This window comes from Camelus bactrianus, chromosome X, assembly GCF_048773025.1.
Source record: "Camelus bactrianus isolate YW-2024 breed Bactrian camel chromosome X, ASM4877302v1, whole genome shotgun sequence".
Classification (NCBI taxonomy): Eukaryota; Metazoa; Chordata; class Mammalia; order Artiodactyla; family Camelidae; genus Camelus; species Camelus bactrianus.
In genome coordinates this window covers 116,560,272-116,586,313 of record NC_133575.1, presented here as the reverse complement: position 1 = coordinate 116,586,313, position 26,042 = coordinate 116,560,272, and the positions used below count along the sequence as shown (strand labels likewise).

General features: G+C 47.0%; 1 protein-coding gene across 6 annotated transcripts; it reads right to left on the bottom strand.

The window, feature by feature from the left end:
* Nucleotides 1-7,506: 7,506 nt before the first annotated feature.
* Nucleotides 7,507-24,302, bottom strand: ZNF275 (zinc finger protein 275). Of its 6 annotated transcripts, none has more exons than XM_074359978.1 (5): nt 24,132-24,302; nt 14,939-15,030; nt 14,385-14,476; nt 13,521-13,652; nt 7,507-13,278 (listed from the first exon to the last, which is right to left on the bottom strand). In XM_074359978.1, exon 5 carries the CDS (start codon nt 13,247-13,249, stop codon nt 12,122-12,124), a length of 1,128 nt encoding a protein of 375 aa, XP_074216079.1. In that variant the 5' UTR covers nt 13,250-13,278; nt 13,521-13,652; nt 14,385-14,476; nt 14,939-15,030; nt 24,132-24,302; the 3' UTR covers nt 7,507-12,121. The 6 variants fall into 6 exon arrangements, with proteins under 6 accessions (XP_074216079.1, XP_074216077.1, XP_074216078.1 ...); XM_074359976.1 differs by having other exon boundaries at nt 13,521-13,649; XM_074359977.1 differs by lacking the exon at nt 14,939-15,030.
* Nucleotides 24,303-26,042: the final 1,740 nt, after the last annotated feature.

The following is a 26,042-nucleotide window of genomic DNA, read 5'->3' as shown; positions in this document are numbered from 1 at the left end:
GGAGTGTGTGTTGGAAAACAGGTTGGTGTTTTGTAAAAACATTGAAGGCATATATCTCCTATGACCCAACATTTCACTGCCAAGTATACAAACTCGGGAAACTTTGGATGTTGGTACCGGGAAACAAGTGTAAATCATCATGGGATCAACAGCCCCTGTGAGATATGTAGACATCCTAAACCCCAGACCCTGTGAATATGACCTTATTTGGAAAAAGGGTCTTTGCAGATGTGATTAAGGATCATCGTGGGTTAGCTGGGTGGGTCCTAAATCCAATGACAAGTGTCCTTGTAAGAGCAAGGCAGAGGGAGATTTGAGATAAAGGAGGAGAAGGTCATGTGACCAGAGAGGCAGACATTGGAGGGAGTGATTCTCTCCTAGGACCTTCAGAGGGAGCAGGGACCTGCTGACACCTTGATCTTAGACCTCTGACTCCAGAACTGTGACACAATAGATTTCTGTTGTAGTCAACCACCAAGTTTGTGGCACTTTGTTAAGGCAGTCACAAGAAACTAAGACGATGATTCATCACAGCGTTTGGGTGCTGAGAACAAACCAAATATCCAGCAGAGGTAGAATGGATATATACACTATGGTAAAGTTATATGGTGGAATACTCTAGCAAGATAAAACCAAATAAACTCTATATTATACTACAGCATGGATGAATTTTAAAGACATAGTGCTGAGAAAAATAAGCAAGGCCCAGAAGAATAGATAAATCACATGGATCAGAGACAAGTGGACTAGATTTTCTATTAAATAGCTCCCACAAAATTGTAAGAAAAATGCCAACAATTCAATAGAAAAATGGGCAAAAGGTATGAATGCAGCTCACAGGAAAGAAATACAGTGAGATACCTTTTTTCCAATTATCAATTTGGGAACAGTAGGAAATTTTGGCACTCTCTTGCATTGCTGATGGGAGTCAGAGCTGGCATGACGTCTATGAAGGTACTTTGGCGAAATCTATCAAAATTACAAATGCATATACCTTTTCCCCAGAGATTCCACATCTAAGAATTGATTCTACACATATATTTGCGTATGTGTGAAATGATAAGGGAATACTAGGTAGACATTAAAGAGAATGAAGAAAGTATGTACTGATGTGGAGCCATCTCCGGCACACTGTGTTAACTTTTAAAGGGAAGGCAAAGGAGAGTGTGAACAGTCTGCTGGCATTCGTGTAATACAAGACTCTGTGTGTGTGCACACGTACATGTACATGTGTAGAATATCAATGGATAGTTGTTGAAGCTGGGTGATGGGTACATGAGGTTGATCATACTATTTGCTGTTTTGTGTATGTCAGAAAAGTTCCATAATAAGAAGTCAAAAATAGAATAATGGAAATAAAAAGAATATCTCTAGAAGGATACACAAGAAACAACACTGGTTGCCTCTACAGGCCCTGGAACATAGGAACTGTGTTTGAATGGAGTAAGAGACCTTTAACAAGGATTGTTTAAAAACAACAAGTTTATTTTTCTCATGTATTGAGATGTTTGAAAGTGAGAAGTAACTGGCTTTGGTTAGTTACTGAAGAAGGTTGAAAGAAAGGTCTTTATGATTCTCTTGGCATTTTCCTTATTGTACCAAGATAACTGCTGAAGCTCCAGCCATCAAATATATGTTCCAGGTTTGGAGAAAGAGAAAGGGGCAGAAGATGACCAAAAGGAAGAAGCTCCCACTAATTCAGCTCACTGTAAAGAACTTTCTGGAAGCTCCACCCAATGACTTCCACTCTCATTTCATTGGCCACTCCCATCTGCAAGGGAGGCTGGGAAATGTAGTTTTGAAACTTGACCCATTGCTATCCCTAAGAAACTCAGGGTCTTGTTACAAAACACATCCTGGGAAGGGTCAAAATGAATGGATAAGAAAATATGCCAGGAAAATACTAACAGAAAAAAAGCAGGAAGAGCAATACTTTTACCATATGAAATAGAACCCAAAGCAAAAGGCTTCCAAAGGGACAAATACAAATAGTCCTATAAATAAAAGACACAAGTCCAGAGAAGTTATGATGGGCATAAACCTTTGTGTTCAACATAGCTAATATATGACGCTAAAAACTGCTAAAAGTTCAAAAAGAAATTGACATAATCAGAGTGGAAGAGGCTTGCTGTACTTCTGTCAGGAACTGACAGACCAAGGAAACAAAAAAATAAGTAAGAATATAGAGGATTTGAATTCAGTTCTCTGTGCTATGTATTTGGACCTTGTTGTTTATCTAGTTTATGTACAGTAGTTGGTATCTGCAAATCCTATAATAAAAAAGGATATCAAAAAGAATATATATGTGTATAACTGAATCACTATGCTGTACACTGGAAATTAATACAACATTTTAAACTGACTATACTTCAATAAAAAAAAGAATATAGAGGATTTAAATAACACAAGTTATGAACTTCACCTAACAGATATACAGTGTATATACAACTGCACCCGACAATCAGGTAACACAGATACCTCTCAGAGGAATATGAAGCATTATCCAAAACTGACTACGTGTTTGGTCAGAAACAAAATTCCAACAAGTCCAAAAGCAGAAAAAAAATCCTAGTCATTGATTCCAAAGCATTAAAACTAGAAATTACCAACCAAAGGAAACCCTTGATATTGAAATTAATGATTAATGAAAGAAATAAACAACCAAAGCTCAGAATAGTTGAAAGATCAAAACAAAAAATGCACAAACTCATGGCAGTTTTGATTGGGAGAAAAGAGTGTGAAGTAATAAATAAATATCATAAGAAACAGGGTGGGTTGAAACTTCAGGTGCAGAGACATTTTTTCTAAAAATTGTAAGAGATTATTACATGCAGCTTAATATGAATGCATTGGAAAATCTAGATGAAATAGGTTATTGTCTATAAAATATGAATTTAAAAAATGGTCAAGAAGTATAAAATCAAAATCAACCATTATCCACAGAAGAAACTGGAACGAAAGCTCTGTGTAGACCAATCTTTCTTATGAATCCAAACACAAAGATACTAAATCATATCCTTTATCATGCAATGATAAATTCCTATTGACAGAGTTATTAATGTAATTCACTTCATTGCTGGTTAAAGGGGAAGCATAAATATTTTATCTCAGTTGATGTAGGAAAAGCATTTGATAAAATTCAACACCTTTTTATGCCATTCTTGCCACACTTCTGTACAGGACTCATCTTGATCAATGTGAGATGAAAAAGAAATACGGCATATAAATATTAGAAGAGAAAAACCCAAATTATTCAGAGATGTTATACTCATATGTCTAAAGAATCTAAAAGAAGTACCCGGAAAGTCATTAGAGCTCATATGAGAGCTTTTCACAAGCTCTGTCTTCCCAGTCATTAGCAATGAACAAATGTAGTATTTTAAAAAACCCTGAGCCCAAGAGCAACACAAACTATAAAATGCTTTTGACTAAAATGTACTAAAACATGAAAGACTGATGTGAAGAAAAATATAAAAACTCACTGTAGGACATAAAAGCAGGCCCGAGTAGATGGTGAGCTGGATCATGTTCTTGGAGAGAAATGCTCAACTTTGGAAGATGAAAGTTCCCTTGAAATTAATCTATAACATCAATTGCAACCCTACTAAAAAAAAAAAATCTCAAGAGAATTTTCTTGGAAACTGATGAGCTGATTCTTAAATCCATTCTGAAGAGAAATGCACAAGATTGGCTTAAAATTTAAAAGAAAAACTGATTAGATAAGGATCCTTTTGAGGGGGGATTAGGAGGGGCCTAGAAAGTGGCTAAAAGGGCCTTTATTTCATCCCTATTTGTTTACTATTTTAAAATGAGATTATATCCATATTTCACTTGTGTAATTAAAATTAAATTTCAAAGAATATAAAATAGAGAATGTTTATACATTTAAAATTATAATACAACATAGGATAATAATCTCACTCAGTGGTTTGGTGTACCAGCATGGCATTCATAGCACCTGGGTAAAGGACCTTTAAGAATGGAATTTGGTATTCAGTTGTTGATTCCATTTAGGTTATGTTTTCAGAAAAAAATCCTATGGGGAATTCTCAGTTTGCAAAAATAAAATAAAGCAGAACCTTCAGAAAGAATATCTCCAAAGTTGTATACAATCGTGTCTTTGGTAAGTCATCTCTGATCCTGAAATAGTAACGAATGTGAACATATGAAGAAGAAGAATCATGTTTCAGAGAAAAACGAGGTTCTCAAAACCCAGTTTGATCTCAACTAAACAAACTTCAAACCAGACTTTACAAAATGCTTAAATTGCTGAAAAATTTAAGAGCAATCTCGTCACGAGACTGCTATAGACACCGATGGTTCTCAGCAACTAAAGACAAAGGGTTTTGGAGATTTGACCAAACTGTTAATCCTCGGTACAAGTGCCCTTCTGGTAAACATGCTACTGAAACCTTTCTTCTGAAATCCAGCAGGCTGCTCGAAAGCATCCGACGTCATGCTGAGAGTGTGGGTCCTTCCAGAAGTCCAACCCTGAAAGTTGGAGGATGAAAGTGGATAGCAGAATTGCAATAACAGTTACATTTGGAGATACAGTTCAGAATTACTGAATCTCAGAAATTCATTCCCTGATAGTGTGATCTGGGATTTGGCCTTGGCCACCTGACACTGACCAAATGCATCTTCCATGCCCTTCTGTGGTCAGCTTGGTGCTGTGAGGCTCCTTGAGGTTCAGAGTCAACAGTCCCCACCCCCCACCATTAGGCACTTTTGAGTCAAGGCTGAAGCTGCACTTTTTCCCTCATCCTCTGGGAACCTGCCACCCACCTGCCATCTCTAACCAGACATTGAAGTGGCTGTCTTGGAACACAAAGAGGCCTGGGACAAACTTGGGTCTGGCCGCATTTCCTGCTCCGTGGGGCCCTGGCACCCAGCCTCCTGCCCTCACCGCACCCGGCTCCCCCGGGGCCCTCCTCCACCTTCTTGAGGGTCCTTGGCCACACCTCACCCTGGCTGAGCCTCCCCAAGTTTCCCTGTCTGTAAAGGGGCCCATCGGGGCCCAGTGCAGGGTGGATGTGGGCAGAGGAGGGGTCGCCCTGCCCCCAGCTCCCCAGGCCCTGTCAGGCAGCTTGTATCAGCCTCCAGCCCCCACCTGGACGTGCTGCAGGACCCTCTGAGCGCACCAGTCCCCCAGCTCTGCGTATTTGCCTGCCAGCTCCTCGTCCTTCTCCCCGAACTGGTCCACCAGGTTGAGCAGCATCATGGGCACCGCCATGGAATCCATGGCCGGGGCCCAGGGAGCTCTTGGGGATGTAAAATCAAAGGCCCTGAGGATGGAGGGAGGGGGATTTATTTGCTAATGTTGTGCATGTGTGTTTGGCTCTGTAGTGTTTTTTGTTTGTATTTTTAAAAACTCAAGTGTAACGGTATCCACTAAAGTGCACAAATCCTAGGAGTCCAGCTTGGTAAACATAGGTCTCACTTGTGATAACATTTTGGTTACAGGTCTGTCTTGCTTTGGTGCCCTGTCCTTGAGGGCAGGGATCATGTCATTCTCTTTTGGAGTTTGGCACAGAGCAGGTACTCAATCAATGCATGTTGAATGAAGGTCAAAGAAGGGGTGAGGACTGAGGGAGCAAAGGGTTTTTCTAACCTGTCTTGCTGAAGAAATCAGGGGACCATGTTTTTTATTACATAGTCTACAAGTATTTTAATTAAAGCAATAACATGTGCTCAGTGGGAAAAAGTCAAACAGCCCCCCAGTGTATATGTCAAGCTCACAGATGCATGAATCCAGTGAAGCCCAAATCCCCTCACCTCCATTCACGGTGGGCAGGGCCCTCTTGCCCACATGTTTCTCTTTTCTTCTCTCTCATCACCAGTGTGATGATTTCAGTCCTGTCCTGCCAGGCCACCTCAGATTCACATCATGGGGCACTTCAAGGTGAGGCTTGTGGCAGCCCAGGCAGTCGGTTTTTGGAATGAAATGCATTTTAGCCCAGTATTCTGATGATGACCTGGGCCAGTGGGGCTCAGCGTCTTTTGGAGGAGCTGGTGAGGGTGGATCTGGATGCAGTTCTGGAAGCTTCAGGCTAGTGGGCTAGGAGATTGTCGGGAAGGGCAAGGTAAAGTGGAGACACACCCCCTTGCTACCTCAATGCCTGCTATGGACTGAATGTGTGTGTCCTCCGCAAACTCATATATTGAAATCCTAAGCCCTAATGAGATGGGATTAGTGGGTGGGGCTCTTAGGTCCTGAGGGTGGAGCCCCTATGAATGGCATTAGTGCCCTTATAAAAGATGCCCAAGAGACCTCCCCAACACTTCCTACTGGGGAGGACACAGCTAAATGACAGTCATCTGGGAAGCAGGAAGCAGGTCCTCAGCAGGTCCCAGCTCTGCCGGGACCATGATCTTGGGCTTCTCACTCTCCAGAACTCTGAGCGATAAATGTCTACATTATGGTATTTTTGTCACAGCGGCCCGAATGGACTAGGACAATGCCAGTGGTCCCCCAAGGTGGGCTGCGGGGTGGACAGAAGTGGGTTGGAGCAGAGGGATGTGGGTGGGAGCCAGAGCCCAGATGCTGGCCCATGGGGTGGGGGTCTGGGAACTGTTAACTCTCAGGTAAGCAAAGTACTAACATGGGGCCTCGGAGGAGGGTGGTGTTGGTAGAAGCTCCAGGGCCCCAGAAGGCAGGGGCACTAGGAGAGGAGCAGAAGGGAACATCATCCCCTGCTGGAGGCCCATAGGGCCCAAAGAGAAATGCCCCAGGCCGTCCCTGCTCACCTGGGCCATTGTTAGTGGATCACAGATCATGGTATCACACCACCTCCTCCAAGCTGCATTTGGGGTAGAATGACTGACAGCGTGATGAGGATGGGACCCTGGGGGAAGAGGACTAGGCCTCGCCTGGGTGCTTCCAGGGAGACCAAGTTGGTGGGGGAAGTTATGCTCCTTTCCAAAATGTGGCTCCCTCCTGTTGGGACACATCTAGCCCTTGGCCTTCTAGGACTGGGCAGCTTCACGGCTGGACTTCACGGCTGAGCTCTGTTCGTTTGCAGTTGGGAAGCTCAGGAAGACAGCAGCCTGTCCTCATTACCTGCCTTTTTCTGAGGCAACAGTCACTAGAGAGAGGACCAGCCTCTGGCCAGCAAGACGACTGACCTCCCCACTCCCATCCCTACACAGCCCAGAGAGGCTGGCTGATTCTCAAGTCCCAGAAGCCATTTCTGTCACCCCATTTCTGATCCCCAGGGGAGAAGCTCAGCATCCAGCCGGTCTCCTGCTCCCACCTGGAATTCAGACTCAGGGGAGAGCCCTTGCTGGGGTGAGGGAAGGCAGCTGGCTGAATGACTGGCCCCTCCTGGCAAAGGACAGCTCAAAGTTCCAAGAAAACCAGCCCTCTCTCATCAGGGTACTTCCTTCTCCCCTCCAGGCATCCAGCAAGGGGTTGGGGGCAAGACAGCTGAAGCCCAGAGCATGGAGAAAAGAGCAAGGGAAGAAATGATCAAGTAAGCTTTGACAAAGGAAGTCAAGGAAGACCAATGCCATTTCACATATATTTATTGAAATCTACTTGATGCAAGGCACTGTGCTAGATCTGGTAGGGGAATCAGACGTGAAGGGCCACCTCTGTCTTCTAAGAGCTCACAATCTACCAGGTTGGGGAGGCCGGGGAGAGTGAAGCTCTAGTGCAAGGCCGATTATATTAAGTGCCATAAAACAGACAAGTTAAGGAGATCAGGGAGGAACAAGAAAAGAGCGCCAACAACCAAAATACAAACTGGGGTAGGACACAGTTGTTCTCAGATACGCAAGTTGAAGGCCATGTTTAAAGAGACTCTTTACACTTTTGAAGAGAAACACCCAAACAGATGCAATAAGAACTACAGAATGTGACTAGTCATACAGGAGTTACCAATTCCCCCATCTGACAGATTTGCCAAAAGTAGGGGGATACTTCCAACGTCAGGAACAAGGTGGGCGGTGACTTAACTCATTTCCCAGGGCAAACACAGGGTCAGTCTGGGAATGATGCCCAGACAGATAAGCACTGGTCAAACTCACGGAGACTAGAAGGCATAGATGTGTACCCATGTTAGTGAACCGAATACAGTACCACATTTAAAACAGGTGTTTACGGCAGTCAGGTGGGACTTGGGCCAGGCACGAGGGCCACACAGGCCATGAGGAAAGCCAGCCATGTGACTCTTCTCAAGAAGCAGCCAAATGGCAAGATGCAGACCCCCTAAAGCTGGTTCAAGTCAAGGGAGTCTATGCTGGGGACACAAGTGGACCAAGGAGGGCAATCGCCAGAAATCCCAGAACATGATAGGGCCAGGAGGCCCTCAAGCCAGTGCTGCCTATGTGGGCACCTCCTCTAAACCCCAGGTGGCTCCCTCTTTCTTCCAGCACCAACTAGAAACTTCTCTCTGTTTCCTTGTTTGCCCTTCACAGACGGAGATCCCGGAAGGCCTGGCCCAATCGTCTCCAGCTCTGTCGACTGGTTGCTGCCCATGAGTCAGGTGCTCAGTTCTGGTTGAATTAACGTGGCCTGTGCGGGTTAGGGGTCAGATGGCACACGACTGGGCCGAAGCCTCGGGCACGTGGGACACAACGCCACGCGAGAAAGATGCCACCGCCAGTGGCTGGGGCTGGTTCTGGAAATGCAAGAGTGAGTCTGACCCAACTAATCAGCACGGTCCATCTTACTAAGCAGCAGAAGTAGTAAACCGTCACTTTCTTTTGAAAATTTCAGCAAGGATTGAAAGCTTTAATAAAAGCAATGAGGGGTTTCTCTCAGAGTAGAAGAAAAGGACATATTTCTAATGAGAGCTGGCATTCTGTCACCCACCTGCTCTGTTTGCCTTGCGAAAGGAATAAATGTGATCAGAAAGAAAAATGAAATGAGGTAGACACACGAATGCACAGACAAGCACACACGACAGGAAGTTTGATCACATTTTGCATCTGACGCAGCAGTACACCTAAAGAATCCAAGGAAATCCACCCGCAAGTGACCAGAGACAAAAACTGAACTCGGCGCAACTACAGGACACACGTTAAAGCCACAGACTGCTTGCGTTTGTAGAGCGCACACACTTCACCTGCAAACACAGTGACGGAAAAGATGTGTTCATGCTAGAGGATGGTTTGTTTGAGAGGAAATCTCAGAACTGAGAATGGAGAAAAGGAAAGGAGAGATGCTGTGTCCTGGCTGGGGACAAATGGAGCAGTGATGACGATGCCGCTAAGTTCCGAGATAATACTGCATCTGGATCCTTCATAAAACCCAGGCCAGAATTAGCAGAGTACTTCCAGGTCAAGGTGCCAGACTTGCCCCCCTGTGGATGTCAACATTCCTTACCAAATGACAGTTGTAGCACATTCATCATAACAGCTTTAAGAGAAAACTCATGAGAGAAGGAAGTAGTGATTTTGGACACACATTCACAACTACTGCAAGAACTGAAGCCCCCGGAGCAAAAAGAATCATTAGGTAACAAGTGCTGTCGGTTTCTCTCCAGCCTGGGGGGCAGGATGGAGACATCGCAGAGAGCCCCTGATGTGGCCTGGGAACCATTCCAGAATACCTTCTGGCTCAGGTCACAAGGGTCACCGTGGGACCCTGCTTCCCAGCCTTGGGGGGCCCATCCTCGGCAGGCCGTCTGGTGCACCTTCTAGCTTGGGCACACTTGCTGGGAAGTTACGCCATAGCCCCAGTGTGGCCGGCTTCTACCTGCAGCCTCTGCAGGCCACCGGAGGGGCCAGGTTCCTGGCTAGCCCATGCTGCTGTCCTGCTGCAGGTACCAGCCCAGCTCCAGGATGAGTAACTTCTAGTTTGATGCCACATGGGCTGTCATCAGAAGGGCATCATTGCCCTCCAAACCCTTGTTTTATGGCCTTCCTGGGCATGTCTGTGGCAAGTCACAGCCCAGGCCTGGGGTGGCTGCAGGAGGTGATGTCAGAACACATGGGTGAGTTCCCCCTAGATGCCAAAAGTGGAAGCTGCCAAACCGACCTTTCTAATTCCAGAGTCACTTGTTAGGAGGAGGTGCCATCCACGTGACAGCATCAGTTGGGTGAGTCTTCCCGTGTCCGAGATGTCTCTTGGCTGGATCTGCTGCTCAGGCACTGAATCCACGCCGAGCATAGCCAAGGCTCCCAGGAGCTGTAAAGTCGGCCAGCTGCTACCAGGACCAAGTTTGGACCCTCAACCTCCCATAGATCTAGGTGAGGCCCAGCCCTGCTGGTGATGGCTAGGGCTCTACTAAGGAACAGTCAGAGTGTTCTGGCCAATCCGAGATGGAAATTCTTCTTGAGTGCCTGAGTGGCCAGGTTAGATAGTCAAGTACTGCCCACAGACATGCAGGGTCCGCATATTGGATGAGGAGTGAGCCTGCTTCTCTGGCCCATTTCCATCCAGCCTGCCCACCTGGCGCATCCATCTTCCGGTGGGGCAGGGCTTTCAACTTTTCATTTATAATTAAAATTCTAGAAGAAAATAGCATCATCTCTAACTACTGAAGCAATGGAAGTTACGACTTAACCGACAACAACGAATGCTTGGATATGTAAAAATTAAAAGCTTGCAGAACAAACATGTAATAAAACTGCTACAAAGAGCAAAGCAATCAAACTGGAAAAGAGATCATCGTGATCGATATAGAAAGAACTGCTGTATGAAGTCAATATATCCAAAGGTAACTTGATAACTGGTCAAAGGAGATGAATGTACGATTTGCATGCAAGAAAACGGAAACAGTATTTTAAGTCCTCGCGGGAGAGAAAGATGAGACTAGGAGTCAGGAGGCCTGGGTCCATCCCACGTTCTGGTACTGAGTCACAGAACGACAGCAGTAACTACGATGATGACGGCAAAGGACCTTCACTGAGTGTGTACCTCCGTGCCAGGCGTGGCATCGCAGTCCTCACAATAACCTTAGGAGGTAGTCCTATGATCGCCCCTGTTTTACAGAGGAGGAAAGGTTATGGTCCCCTTACACTTGAGTCCTTGAGAGTCCCTGTTATCGTGGGGATGCTCTCTCCACTACTTTATCTTGAACAAAATGGTGCTGCTTGAGGACCAGACCCCTTAGCCTGAAACCAACCCCAGTCAGTGCTAGTTTTGGATCTGCATGGGAGTCACCAGACTGAATTGGTTTAAGACAAAAGGACACAAAAGAAATTTAACTCAGATTCAGTACTTAATCTGAAGAGTATGACTTCACCGTGACAAGTTTTTGATGCTTTAAAAAAGTCTTTTAAAGGTCACTTTAAAAACAGAACAGCTTTAAGTGCTTGTGCTGTAGACCTCTAGGACGAACTGAAAAGCACCACCAATCACACTAATATTACGTGGACGTGTACTTATGGCTTGGGAGGCAATTTCTAGTGAGAGCCTTGTGCACGGATTGTCACAGCACTATGTGGCACACAGCTTGGGTGGATGGAAGCTTTGCGACTGTCTGATGACTCAAGGGGCTTTGAGGTTGGAGAAAATGGTGGGGTTAGAAGTACATGTGAGGAATTAGAATAAAATGATCTCAGGGCGTGGAGCTGGGGCAAAGAGGAACATTTTCTAAATTAATATATTATTCTATATAATATGTGATTTACAATATGTATGTATAACTAAATTAATAAATTAAATAGTATAAGACATTTGATTATTCTATTTACAACCCTAAAATTTATAAATTCAAGTAGGCCAAAAACCTTTGGGGTGATCTTGTCTTCGGGAAAGTTGGGATCACATTACATCAAGGCCATCACAGAATAGCTCTACATCTCAGTTTCCCTGAGCAGGGAGCTTGGGGTGGGGGGGACCAACGAGCCCTGTCTCCACCCCCACATCCAGGTTTCTCTTTTCTCATTCTCAGATTCAAGGCCTGTGGATTTAAATACCTTGGAGGTACTTGATGCCAGCTGAACCAGCCCAAAGAAATCAAAATGGTAGAAGCTACTGTCCATAGGCAAAATGGGAAACACGTACACCTATAAATTGCTGGTGGCAGTAGAAATTGGTTTCAACCTTTCTGACGATCAAATATAGGAGCGCTACAAAACTGTTCATCTCCTTTGACTCTGACCTTCACACCCGGGGGCCGCAGCCCCGGCAGGACCCCGCTGCGGGCCGTGGGGCACCCGGCCTCCTCTACTAGCGGTGGGTTGGCTGGTGCTTCTGCAGCGCCGAGCGCCTCTTGAACACGCGGCCGCACTCGCTGCACTCGCAGCGCCTCGCTCCGCTGTGGGTCCTCCGATGGCGACTCAGGCCAGAGCTCCTCCGGAAGGCTTTTCCGCACTTGTCGCACTCGTAGGGCTTCAGTCCGCTGTGGATCCGCCGGTGTTTGATCAGGTCGGAGGGCCCCCGGAAGGCCTTGCCACAGTCGCCGCACGCATAGGGCCGCTCCCCTGTGTGGATGCGCTGGTGCTCCAGGAGGCTGGAGCTCTGTCGGAAGGCCTTCCCGCACTGGCCGCACTCGTATGGCTTCTCGCCCGTGTGGATCCGCCGGTGCTTGGTGAGCTCCGAGCTCCTCCGGAAGAGCTTGCCGCAGTGGGGACACCCGTAGGGCTTGGCCCCGCTGTGGATGCGCTGGTGCTCGGCCAGGCCGTTGACCCCTCGGAAGGACTTGCCACAGTCATCACAGTCGAAGGGTAGGTGGCCAGTGTGCATTCGCTGGTGCTTGAGAAGTTCCTGGCGATCCAGGAAATCCCTGCTACAAGTCTTGCAGGCAAAGGGCTTTTCCGACAACGTGTGAAGCTTCTGATGTCGGAAGAGGTGGGTGTTCACTTTGAAGGACCGCCCACATTCCTCACAGTCATAGGGCTTCTCCCTGCTGTGGACACGCAGATGCTGACTGAGGCCGGCGTTCTTCTTAAACCTTTTCCCACATTCTTCACACTCAAAGGGCTTCGCCTCCCTCTCCATTTGCTCCCTCTTCTCCACCGCATCGTCAAGGGCGCGGCTGGGGCCGGGCCGGGGCTCCGCTGCCACGTGGGTCTTCCGGTGCTCGTTGAACTCAGAGACCCCCTTGAAGACCTTCCCGCAATCGCCACACTCCCAGCCCTTCTCCTCACTGTGAATTCTCTGGTGCTGCACTAGGAGAACCTTAAGCCGAAAGGCATCCCCACACTCTTTACATGCAAAGTGATGTTCTACAGGCATATTCTGGGGGCTCCCTCCCCTCCCCTCTGAGTCCCCGTTCTGTTTGACCTCAGGGCTGGGCTCAGTGGCCCTCAGGGAGCTCGTGGATGCCATCTCCTGTGACTGGGCGTCTTCACCCATCGCCTGCTGTTGGGTCACCCAGATGCTTTCTGAAATGAAAACCACAGAGGAGGAAGAAAGGAGGTTACTCTCCTTGGTCAAGGATCACTCTCCTCCTGAGACAGCTGCTGAGCCCGTGCCTGGAGGCCAGGGTGCACAGTGGCTGGTACCCACCTGACCAGAAGCACAGAGCATAGATGGAAGGGACAGAAGGGCCTGAATCCAGGTGACTGAGGAGCCCCCACACCCCCTCCCGAAAGCCTCAGTTGGGCCTCCCCCACCACATCCTCACCTTTCTTCAGTTTTCTTTTTCACTCTCCAGAAGGCTTAGCTCAATCCACGTTATGGGAGGGGTCTGACACCAACAGCCCGTGTCCTCACATCAGGTAAGAGACCAATGCAGGGTTCAAAACCGAAACTCCTGCTTAGGGAGAAGGAAAGACATTTTGGTGGCAGCCAGAGCTGACATCAGAATGGGGCAGGCCCTCTGAAGGGGAAAACCTTCCTTTCAGTCCTCAAAGGCTGGGCTGGCCACATCCTCAGGCAAGTCATTCATCCATGTCAAAGGCCTTTCCCAAGGGGCAGCTCCCTCCAGGGGCTGGACAAAGCAGGCTCTGGGCCCCACCACCCGGGTGGGGTGCTGGGGGTCTTCCTGAGGAGCTAATTCTTCCTTCCCCCCTCCCCCCTCCTCGGGGTTCTTCCACAACTGTCAAGGCTGCCACCTGGTCATCTTTCCTCCTAAGAAGCCTCCCACCTCACACACACAGCCCCTGATGGTGCAAAGGCTCTTGCTATGTCAACCCCTCTCAACAGGAAACCACCAAAAAGTTGCCAGTCAACTTGTATAATTTGTCACTTAAAAAAAGTAATCTAAATTATAGTGGCCCGTTTGTTCTAATTTATTTCCCAATCAAAGACTGGCGAGGCTTCTTTCCAAGCCATCAGGAGTTGGGAGAGAGACCTGTTACTTTGAGACGCTGGGTGTCATAGACCCTTTGTATTTCCTCACAGCCCGTCCCCAGCAAGCACAAGCCCCTGGAAGGTGTACGGCTGTGCCTGGTGCCCCTCATCTCACTCTCTGCTTCGTAGGAGCAGGAAGCGGCTGGCCAGGCTGGTGGAAGGGCTAGGGGCATCCTTACCCATGGAGGTCACGTACCTTCAATATGCCAGTGCCCTCTGCTCAGGGTCCAGTCTCAACCACTCCCTTTTTGTGAGGTATTAGGCCACATCACCAAATGTCACCGAATCCTGAAAGAATTCCCAGGGATAATCTGTCCTTCCATCCATTTGAGAATGAGGCAAGGGTAGTGCCGTAACCCCAGGGACAAGAGGTGAGAGTCTGGAGAGTGGGTGTGCATTGCTAACATGGATGTATCACTGCAAGCCTCAAGAAGTCCTGGAAAGAAAACCTGACCGTGTGCCAGGAGACCTGGGCTGTGGCCCTGGATCCCACTGTCCTCCCAAGGGACCTCAGTTCAATCACTTTCCTGGATTGACACTCAGCTCCCCCATCACTACAATGGGAATTACAAGCCAGCAGGCATCCCCTCCTTGGCAGACTCTGGGGAGAAAAGCAGAGAGAGAAAGGGCAGGCAGCAGCTGGGGTTCAGGCCCTGTTGTGTGTCGTGCTGGGGCAAGAGTCAGAGGCTGAGGCCAGAATCAGGGAGCAGTGACAGATTCCCAAGCCAGGCAGAGGGAAGCACAGCTCACCTGGGCTTCCAGCATCTCAAGAGGGCCTGCCAGGACTTGGGTTCCTGGGAATCCATCTCAGGAAAGGGCAAGACCCTGGGGGACAGGCAGAGCTAAGGAAAGTGAAAAGAGCTGTGAGTGCTAGAAGCCCTGCCTCTGGGTCCCCTGGGGTGAAACTGGCGATTTCCCTTTCCCTGGTTTTAGATCTTGTAGCGCCTTCCCTTGCACAGAGGCTGAGTGACAAGCCAGAGCACGGGTATGCCTGAAAAAACAGATCCTAAACAGTGGGGAAAGTGGGCTGGCACAGAACTGATACAGGCAGGCCAGAAAGAACCTGGACAGGACAAATGAATGTTAGCCCAGGCACATACTGAGGACAAACATAGACCTAGAGCCAATGGCAGGGGGACTGGCTCCCAGAGGCAGGTCGGCCACAGGCCTCCAAGCAGTAGGCCTCCAATACATCAATGCTCATACTGCACAGGAAGGAAGCATCCCCCAAAAGAACATTGGAATAAATAACTAGGAAGTGAGAGAGCCTTTTCAACTTTGTAGGGACCATAAAAAACTGGATTGGGCCACTGGAGAGAAGAGAGGTAAGAAAGAGCAGGAGCCCCTCCCCACCCCACTGAAACAACTCGCCAGGTGACAACAAGATGGCTGCAGGCAAGAACATTTCTGTAACATAGCTAACAAAATGAAAAGTTGAACAAAATTGCTGGAAAAAGAAGCCTCAAAAAAAAAAAAAAAAAAGATCTTCAAATAGTAAGTTGTGAAATAAAAGAACCACACATGCAAGTGAACTTTTTCTGTCGGATCCCACCACTGGTGTGCATGCATCACAAGCCTCCCACTCAGTAAGTTCACAGACACAGGAACACCATTTCTGTTCTGATGTCAGGTCAAATTGTTTCACAGTTAAACGAAAAGGAAGCATTTTTACACCAGCTCAAGGAGTATAAAACCCAGATACTCCAGAAAGACTTTTACATAAAGTAAGATGTTATATTAAAAGGGATAGACAGAGACGCCCACTTTTGGCCATGATGGAGTAAAAGGAACAGATTTAATCTCCTGCCATAAATAAGTAGGAAACTGGAAAAAACAGATGTGAAACAATACTTTTTAGATATCGGACAGCAGGCAGCACTGGATCAGATTTGTGAGAAAACAGAAACAAATGAGGTGAGTTTGATCATTGGCCCAGATCTCTTCCTGGAGGAAATTTCCAGATTGAGAGTGTAGGGAAGGGGGCCCGAAACAGAGCTTGGTGGTTTCATCATTAACACAGACCAGCGTTCAGGGAAGCTGAAGCAGCTGGAGGTTGCAGAGCAGAGGTCCAAAAAGGAGGGAGGTATGCAGAAGAGTTCCAAAAAATCTGTGTAAGGCTCCCTTTGAGTCGTTCTTGACTACCAAGCCATGCATGCATAGAGTGAAACTCCCAAAGAATAAGAAAATAATGACCAGGAAGCTGTAAGCTAAACAATTCCTAGGACACACAAAGGTAGGGAGATGTTCAGGGTCCAATCAACCAGAGTAGAGAAGCTTCAGTGATCACCTGGGGTATTTAGTAGAGAATCAAGGGGCCATCCCTTAGTAGTTGGACTGATGTATCCCTGGAGCCACAGCTACCCTGGACCTGCTCTAGAAAAGCTTAAAAATAGCCCTCAGAAGGATGAAACTGTTCTATAAATAACTACCTCCCAAAACAAAGTCCAACACTTTTCACAGTGAAACAACAAAACCCAGACACTCAACAACATAATCTCTATAATGTCCACCATCCAATAAAAAGTTACATAAATGCCAAGAAACAGGAAAATGTGACTCATGGCAAGGAAATATCAATAGAAACACTCAGAAATGATCGCTGATAGAACTTACAAACAAGGATAACATCTAGTTTAACTATGTATAAGTATTGAAAGGAAAACAGGAATACAATGAGAGAAATGGATGATGTAAACAAGAACCAAATGGGACTTATTGAGGTAAAAGCTGTAACATTTAAAATGATAATTTCTCCGGATGTGATTAACAGCAGATTAGACACAGCCCTCCCATCCCCCCCCCCAAAAAGTTTAGAAAACTTGAAGACAGTAATCGAAACTATTCCAAATAAATATCAGAAAGAAAAAAATATTAAAAGAACAGAGTCACAGTGATTTGGGGATAACAGAAAGTATTCTAACATACATGTAACTGGAATCTGAGAAGATGAGGAAGAGGAGGAGGGGGATAAAAGTATAACTGAAGAAATAACGAATAAAATTTATTTTCCAAGTTTGATGAAACCTAGGTCCAAGAAGCTCAGTCAATCCCTAGCAAGACTAAACAAACAAACCAAACTCCCCAAACCCAAACATGTATACCGAGACACATCATAATCAAATTGCAGAAAACTAGTGATAAAAGAGAAAATCTTAAAGCAACAAGAGGAAAAAAAGATGTTATAGACAGAGGAACAAAGATAAGAATAACTGCTGACTTCTTATCAGAAAGTGTACAAGTCAGAAAATAACTGAATGGCATTTTTAAAGTGCTAAAGGAAAAAAAAACCCTGTCAATCTAGAAGTCTATATTCAGGAAAGGTATCCTTCAAAAATGAAGGCAAAATAAAAAACTTTTTTAGACAAAGAACAGCTGAGAGAATTTGTCACCAGCAGACCTGTACTACAAGGCATATTAAAGAAAGTTCTTCAGGTGAAGGGAAATGATATCAGATGGAAACTTGGGTCATAGGGAATGAAGAACATGAGGAATGTAACTATGTGGGGAAATATAAAATGCTTTTACTTCCTTCATTTTTACATCTTTAAGAGAAAACTGAGCATTTAAAGCAAAAATAATAAGGCAGTGTGGAGTTTATAACATATGTAGAAATAAAACATACGATTTTGTGTTTTAGGAAGCCCTCCAAGACTCTCATGTATGCCAGTAGTGGAGGTAAAATACAATTCTTAAAAAAAAAAAATCCAAAAGAAGAAAGGTAAAAACAAAGGGAAAAGAACATATGGGACAAACAGAAACAAATAGCAAGAGGCAAACTTAAATCCAACCATATGGATAATTAAGTTAAATATAAATGGACTAAACACGCCAATTAAAACACAGAGATCATCAGACTATATTTAAAAAAACAAGACTCAACTGTATGCTGTCTACAAGAAACTTTAAATATAAAGACTTTAAATGTAAAGACATAGATAGGTTAAAAGTAAACGGATGGAAAACATACTATACCCAACAGGAAGGATCTCAATAATCCTAATGTCAGAAAAACAAGAGGGAGACCTTTGTGAGGAATCCTAGAACTCAGAATAGGAAGAAAATTGAAGAACTCAAGTATAAAATCAATAGGTAAGAGGAAACAAGAAACAACAACAACAAAAAAGAGACATAAGTAACTGAAAATGATAATAAAAACCAACAGGTAGCCTATGCAGGATGACAGACAGCAGATTACAAAATTTGAATCCTTCAAAGAAGATTGTAGACAGACAGCAACTATTTATTTAAAAATCTAAAGAAGGTAGGGGGAGGGGAGAGAACAGTATATATTTGCATTTTAGAAGAAAAAAGGAATAAACTGAGAGTGACTCATAGCTAAATTGAGCACATCTAGACCGCAATGTGTGCCACCCTGGGGTAGAGTCCAGGTCTAGAAAGGTCTTTGGCTTTCTGTTTCTGTAAGGAAGTTTTAGTAACCAAGCTGCATTTCTCTGGTGATCAGAAAGGAAAAAACAATTTGAAAAGGTTTGGGTAGACTTTAGATAAGAGAGATGCCCAGCACGTGAGAGGACAGGGCTGAGGCCAAGGAGACAAGAGGGAACGGTCCTTGAAACTGGGCAACATCCTGAGGTGCCCACAAAGACGAGGCAGGCAGAGTGGAGCAGTGCTAGCAGGAATGTGTGGGCAGACCCAGAAAGCTTAGAGGCAGGTCCATGGGGTTGTGACTTCCAGGGCTCACCCCGCCACCCCCGCCCCAGCTATCAGCACCATGGACAGGTGTGAGCAGAAGGCCTCCTTTGGCCCCAATGTCCACGGAAACCCCACTTGCATCTTTAACAGACTGCCCAGCACAGGTGCTTCCCCAGCATGTGAGGGAAGTCCCAGGTGCCCAGCAGCCAAGCCATCTATACCCCACTGTCACCTGGGCGGGGCACCCTCTGGGCAGTTGGATTTTTCCTGGTATATCTGATGTCTGGTTTGACTCAGGCTTCCAATACAAAATGACCTGCTCATAGGTTACTTATACAATTCGTTTTTAAAAATTCACGTCCAATGGACATTGAGGTTTTGTTGCCCAGTGGAATGGAGAGAACACCTGACATGCACCTTCTAAGAAGGACAGTCCATGACAAACCTCATCTCACTGCCCTCAGGCCAGACACCTTAGCCCCCGACAAGGTCCTGGCTGAGCCCATCAGGCCTATTTCCTGCACCCCACATCTCAGTCATTCCTTCCAGACACTTGGTCTTCATTCTGTCCTAAACATGCAAGGTGACAGCCCTCAGGGCCTCTGAACCTGCCACAAGTGGGTGGCTCCTTTGGAGAATTCAGAATTTGGCCTCCCAGCCCCATCAGGGTTACTTGTAACACTCTTCACTACCTAAAATTTATCCTCTGGAATTGCACATTTTTATCTGATTTTCCCTGGGAGAAATGTCACCTCTCACATGACAGGGGCCTTCTCTTTCCTGGTCAACTTGCATCCCCAGCTAGCTCCAGGGGGCATGTGATTAACTTTGGGGGAGGGCTGTGTTCAATGCAGCGAACTTCCATTTACAGAGTACCTGCTGCATGCTTGCCACGGTGCTTCTCTCTTTACTTAATTTAATGTAACTATTGCAACCTATAGTCATTCCCACTTCCAATTTACAGAGAAGGAAGTCATGGATCTGAGAGGTTAAGTAACTTGCGTAAGGTCTAGCTCCCAAGATTTGAGACATTTTGAACCACTCCAGAGAAGAGAGCAGTAATGTCTAACTCCAGGCCATATCCAGAGGGCAGGCAGCCACTGAATGCCCTTGAAGCCTAATGGTCTATATGGGTTTAGGGGACTGGCTTTCCATCCTCCTGTGAACACGCCATCACAGACCCTCCCTGCGCAGTAGAGACACACGTCATTCTCTCTCACTCGCTCACAGTTTTTCCAAGCCACCCACGTTTAATTGAGCAAGACCTTCCAAAGTGTTTCATGTAATTGAGCAGATCCTACCGAAGTGTTTTACTTAACTGGCATGATTAACTGTTGAAGTCCTGGAACCACAACCCCCAAGTGAACTGTTAACTACCCTTTCCTGTGTAACAGCAGGAGTGGCCCTTCCTGTACCAGGTTTGCCTAGGGGACTCAACCAAAGCGCACTTCAGATCACCCCCCCACAGTGACAGAGCCCATGGACACACAGAGACCACTTAGAAGGCGTTCATAAAAATGGGAGGGAAAACGTGAGCCTTGCTTTCACAAAAGGAGGCTAAATTCTGCGCAATTAACAAAGTATATTGGGTAAAAGTTTTAGGAGATATAAAGGAAGATCATTAAAAAAGATAATACACATTAATCTCACTGCAGTTAAAAATAAAATCTTTATCAATCCCGAAGACGGTCTGATAATTTAGAAGCCATGTTGCCCAACTGCTCTACTTTAAAACGGTGGAACTAGTCTGGAAAAGAAGCTGGACTCTGTGAGCAAAGTGACAAAGACAGGTGCCCACTGCCTTCCAAAAGTGGACCTTGGGGGCTCAAGGTCAAAGCAATTCCAGGGAGAATGTGAAAAGCATTGTCATGCACCCAATGGATACAGAGGGTAAGGCTGACCTTGAATGTAAGGCACTTTCATTCACCATGGAAAGGCATGCCTCAACTCCTTTACGCAACCGGGAAAGGGAAGTTAGGAGAAAGACTATGGGAAAACAAATCTCTGCCTCTTAATATAAACAATATCTTCCTTCCTTAAGTGGGATCTGAAGTGTCATCTAATGATTATGTACTCCCAGAGACCAGAGACCCTATCAAGGTTGACTGCGGAGTCCACCCTGGACCTAGCCAAGTGCCATGGACACTGCAGCTGCTCCATGGACACAGGGAAACAGTGGCAATGCTAACCCACTGCCTGAAAATCTGAAAAATCCTGTTTCCTACAACATAAGAGTTTGTGTGAGTGAACGAACCTTCTTGATATGTGCTTTAGAGGGCAATGTAAACTTTAACCAAGTTCTTTAAATTGAATTTTCCATAGGGAATCAGAAACATTGACAACCAAAACATTCATTCCTTTTGACTTGAAAGAACAGAAGTTAAGAGTTGAATTCAATGGAGACAAAAGCCAACCGATGTTACAAAAAGAGGTGAATAATCAGGTGTCTTCAGGTCACCTTTGAGCCCAGGACCCCTCCTTAGAATGTATGGCTACTAGGAAAGGTCATTTCTGAACCTAAAAAATCAGTGTTTGACTGATTCTGCAGCACAGATAGCCAAGCAGCCTCCTCAGCTGAGCAGCGGGGGCAGGGGACAGGGAGCAGGGGCACCCAAGCCAGAGCTGGCGGTGTCCAGAAACTTCAAAGGGATGCCAGAAGCACCTGGACTCCCTGGAGCATCTAAGTAAGGACCTGAGCAGAATGTCCTCCGACCCCAGAAGACAAAGGGTGGCTCATGGTGTTCATTTCAGTTCTGTGCCAGAGCATAAATGTCCTGGAGGGTGTCTTTATAGGTCACATGGGAAACCGCACTCTCCATTAGCTAATTCAGATGGGTGCCTTCAGCTCCCTCTCCCATTCAAACGATCACCTGGACTCTCAATTCTCCTTCCTGTGTATCTGTTCTCTCTTGAGTTGTGTTACTTAGATTGAGAGAACTGTCTCTTGGCAAAGATGGTTCGATGACACTGGCATATATGAAAACATAAGTGCTTCCAGAACAAAAACGACACTTCTCACCCTCTTGCATCCCCACCCATGGGATCTGGTAACAGCACGGCCAGCTTGAAGGCCAACAGACATGGTCTGTAAACACCCAGGCTTACCCAAAAGAGACACACAGGATGGCATCGCGTCTCAGAACAATCTGAGTGATTAACCAGGTAGGTAAGGTCCCACTTGTTGGACTGAAATAATCTGGGGGCACAGAAGCAGACTTGGGTACACCTTCTGGGAACATCTTTTTGGGTTGTGAGACTGAACACACCCACACACTGCTGAGACCCCAATCCACCAGAGTCAGGCAGCGCTGGGCTTCGCCTTCAGGGGCTCCCAACACATCCCACCAGGATGTGGCTGCGAAGGCCTCATTTGGGCCCACCCTGTGCTGTGCAAATGCACTGCTACTAGAAGTGAATCCTAAAGGGCCAAAAGAGAGGGTGTTTCCCCAGGAATGTCTGCTTCTCTCAGGATGTTTGCGTCTGTGTGTGTCTTTTTCTGTGTGCGTGGGTAGGAGGCATCTGTCTCCGTCTTCCCCAGTTTTCCTCTTTCACGATGCCTGGGCACCTGTCCCTCTCTGTTTAGGTTTCCATTTTCTTTCCCTTCTATAAAAAACCAGAAGGTAGACCAGAAGGGGATTTTTAGTGTTTGTTGTACTTAATTGAGGGAAGGTTTATGTTCCCATTTCCCCAAGAAGATGCATGGTATCTCACTGAAAATCAAAATAAATTGCAAGGATAGCTTCCTTTAAGTTACACCGTCCTGGATATGAAAATTTCTAAATGGGGGTGGGAATGCTGTGCAAGTCCCAAGGGGCCCCGGGCCAGTTGCAGAGCCTGGGCAGGTTAGGGCTAGGGCTGAATCAGTGGATTAGAACCCTGGCTTGGGGTTTGCTAAGAACTCAAGGGGCAGAGTAGCAGGTGTGGATGGGGCCAAGAAATCTGCATTTTCAACCAGCACTTGGTAGACAGGATTCTGGCCCATGAGCCTCCTGAATGGGATCCTAATCTCTGTGCTGTCAGGTTTCTCAGAAGAGAATTCACACTTTTGGGTGATTTTCTAAGGGGTCTCTTAACCAAAGAATGTTGAAAATCACTGTTCAATAGGATTCTAAATATAGATCCTGAGCCGTTTTGGGGACATGGATTGGACTGTGCCAGGCATTGTGCAAGCAGCTTTTACTTAAAGGCCCAGTTGGGGAGGGAGGATGGGGGATGGGGTGAGGCGGCATTAGTACCCAGAGTGGGTGCTGTTCTAGCAATCCCATCTGAAAGCCTTTGGTAAAAGAAAAATGTCAGGTCTGAGGTTGAAGAGGAAATATTTCACTGACCAAGGAGTCTGGAGGGGTGGCAGTCCCGGCTGGGCCAACGCTGGCTGGAGGGTGTCAGTTGGAACAGGGTGGGACCTCCGGGAAGAGGGCCAGGATTTGGGGGGGGGGTGTTTGAAAGGGACCATGGGCTTTGGGCGGCAGACGAGTGTGTGTGGGGGGAGGATGGAGAAAGACATGTAATTAATCACCCAAATATAGACTAGAGGAGGCAGCAAAGGAGTTTAAGTGGGGGGGGGGGCACTGGAGCGGGAGATGGTGGCCCCAGAAGGGCGACAGAAAAATAGCCCTGTTCACCCAGGGCCTTGAGCTCATCTTCAATTAGCAAGGGCTGCCCCTCCCCCTCCTTCACAGCACTTGGGCCCTAGTCTACCCGCCCCATCCTCCCCGCCAAGCTGAGGCTCGACCCTGACTCAAAAGGAAAGGAGGACTCCTCCAACCAGCAGGAACCGTCCCCTGTTCACCCATCCCGCGTCCCAGACTGCTGCTCAGCCCCTCCCCCAGACTGGGGAAAAGCCCTTTAACACCCCCCCTCAACGCCCAGTCCCCCCGGCCTCCATTGCACTTGGGGTGGGAGGGTCCCCTACTTCCCATACCGATCGGTTCCCATTCCCCAGGGCTATCCTAAAAGCAGCATTGGCCTGAGCACGTCTAGTGATTTCCGCCCCCCACCGTCGCCCCACGCCCGCCGCGGGAAGGCCTTCGGCCTCCTCATACTCGCCATCTAACCGTTCCCCGCTTCAGCTGGCCCCAGGGCCAAGTAGCTTCCCGCGGGAACGGAGACACTCCACCAGTAAGGCTTGGTCGCCCCTGCCCCCCACCCCTACCGCACTCTGGAACACCCACCCGGGCCCTGCACACTTTCCTGGGCTGCACCCCCTGCACATCTTCCCGTGGCCCAAACGATCACTCCGGCCCCACACACCCTCCCGCGCCCCGCGCAATCCTCTCTTGGCCCGCACACTCACCCTGGCCCGGCGGCGGCCGACGCAAGGCCCTCAGCGGATCAGCGCTGGCGCGGCCAGGCCCGGCGTGGCAGGAAGCGCCACGGACCCGCCAGCGCCCGGCAGAGCCCAGCAGCCCCCAGCAGCCCCGCGGCGCGCTTCCGGAGCCGCGGGCGCAGCCGTGGGTAGTGGGAGAGCGAGGCCCCGCCCCGACTCCGGTCCCGCCCGGCCCGCCGGCCCCGATTGGCTTGGAGAGGGGGCGAGGCGGGGCGGGGGCGGGGCTGAGCTCTGGTGAAGAGGGTCCGGCCAGACCCCGGAGAGCCGCGCACGCGGGCCAGATGCTTGGGTGGAGGCGGGAGGAGTGGGCGGAATGTATTAATGAATGAATGAATGAACGAGCGAATGAACCGACCAGCCCATGAAGCAGGGAACGAAGGAATGGAAAGGACCCCTCTCCCTTGGGCGCCTTCTGGTCGGGAATATGGGTGGGGGGAATGACAACGGAGGGCGAAGCAGAGCAGAGCCAGCTTCCACTGGAGGGGTCAAAGAGCCTTACTCAGTCACCAAAGGTATTGTGAGTCCTTGCTGTGCCAGGCACTGAGAATAAAGCTGTGAGCAAAACAGCTGCATCCCTGCCCTCAGGGGGCGCGCATTGGGCGCCTAAGAGCTCCAGTGAGTATGTGTGCGTGTGTGCGCGCGCGCGCGCGCGCGCTCGTGCAGGGATAAAGGTGGAGGGGAAACGCACTTGACTTAATTTCAAAATAGCAGGTCGTATACTATGAAGAGAAAACAGAATTCTTGGACCGCGGGTGCTGCAGTAGTGACCGCCAGTTCCAGATGAATTTGCTGCCAGTCAACAAAAATCTAAGCAGCTGCCCCTTGCAGTGTGCTAAGCCCATCAATGCTTTCTTGAAGATTCCTGTTTCCTAAGGATTTCCCTAGGATGAAAAGGAAAATGCTGGAGTGCAGTAAGTCAAGGGAAACACAGCCACACTGTAGGGGTGAAGCTAGACACTGAAATTGAATCTGAAGGACATGGTCTAATTTTTTCTTCATTAGAAAAAAATAAACATTTAATGCTTTATTAGTGATAATGATTATAACCAACTTCTTAAATATTCTTGTAACAGTTCTATCCGTTAGATGCTAACAACTCTTTTTCCTATTTACCCTCCACGTTTTATTATGAAAACTTTGCAACGTACAGATCAATTGAAAGATTTACCCATGAACCAATTACCAGTATTCTACAATTAGCATTATGCTATACTTGCTTGATTGCATGGTTATCCTTATTTTACTGATCCATTTCAAAGTAAGTTGCAGAAATACAAGTACCCTTCACTTCTTAACACTTCAGCATGCATGGCATTAGCTAGAGATCAATACCTGTTTACTGTTCTTTTTGTTTTTTGGAGGTAAAATTTACATACAGTGAAATGCAGAAATCTTAAGTGCCCAATGCAGTGTGTTTTGACAAATGCATACTCTAAGCTCTTGTCAAGATACAGAACACTATCAACACCCCGGAAATTTTCCCTGTGTCCATTCCCAGTCTCCACCACAATTCCACACAGAGGTAACTACTGTTCTAAATTTTTTCTACTATAAATTACTTTCGCCTATTTGAGAACTTAGTATGAATGGAATCATGTAGTGTGTACTATTCTGTGTCTGGATTCTTTCATTCAGTATGATATGATGGTTTGGAGATTTATGTATGTTGAATTGTTACTTCTTTCCTTTTATTACTGAGTAGGATTCCATTGTCTGGATATATTTGAGTTGGTTTATTCATTCACCACCTTATCATCTGGGCTGTTTTCATTTTGGAGTGTTATAAATAAAGCTACTGTGAACATTCATGTACAAGTTGGTGTAGACATATGCTTTCATTTGACTTGGCTAACTACCTAGAAAGGGAATTACCATGTT

Excerpts from the sequence above, each read along its gene's own strand:
- ZNF275 (XM_074359975.1), bottom strand. The coding sequence starts at position 13,249 with ATGGGTGAAGACGCCCAGTCACAGGAGATGGCATCCACGAGCTCCCTG.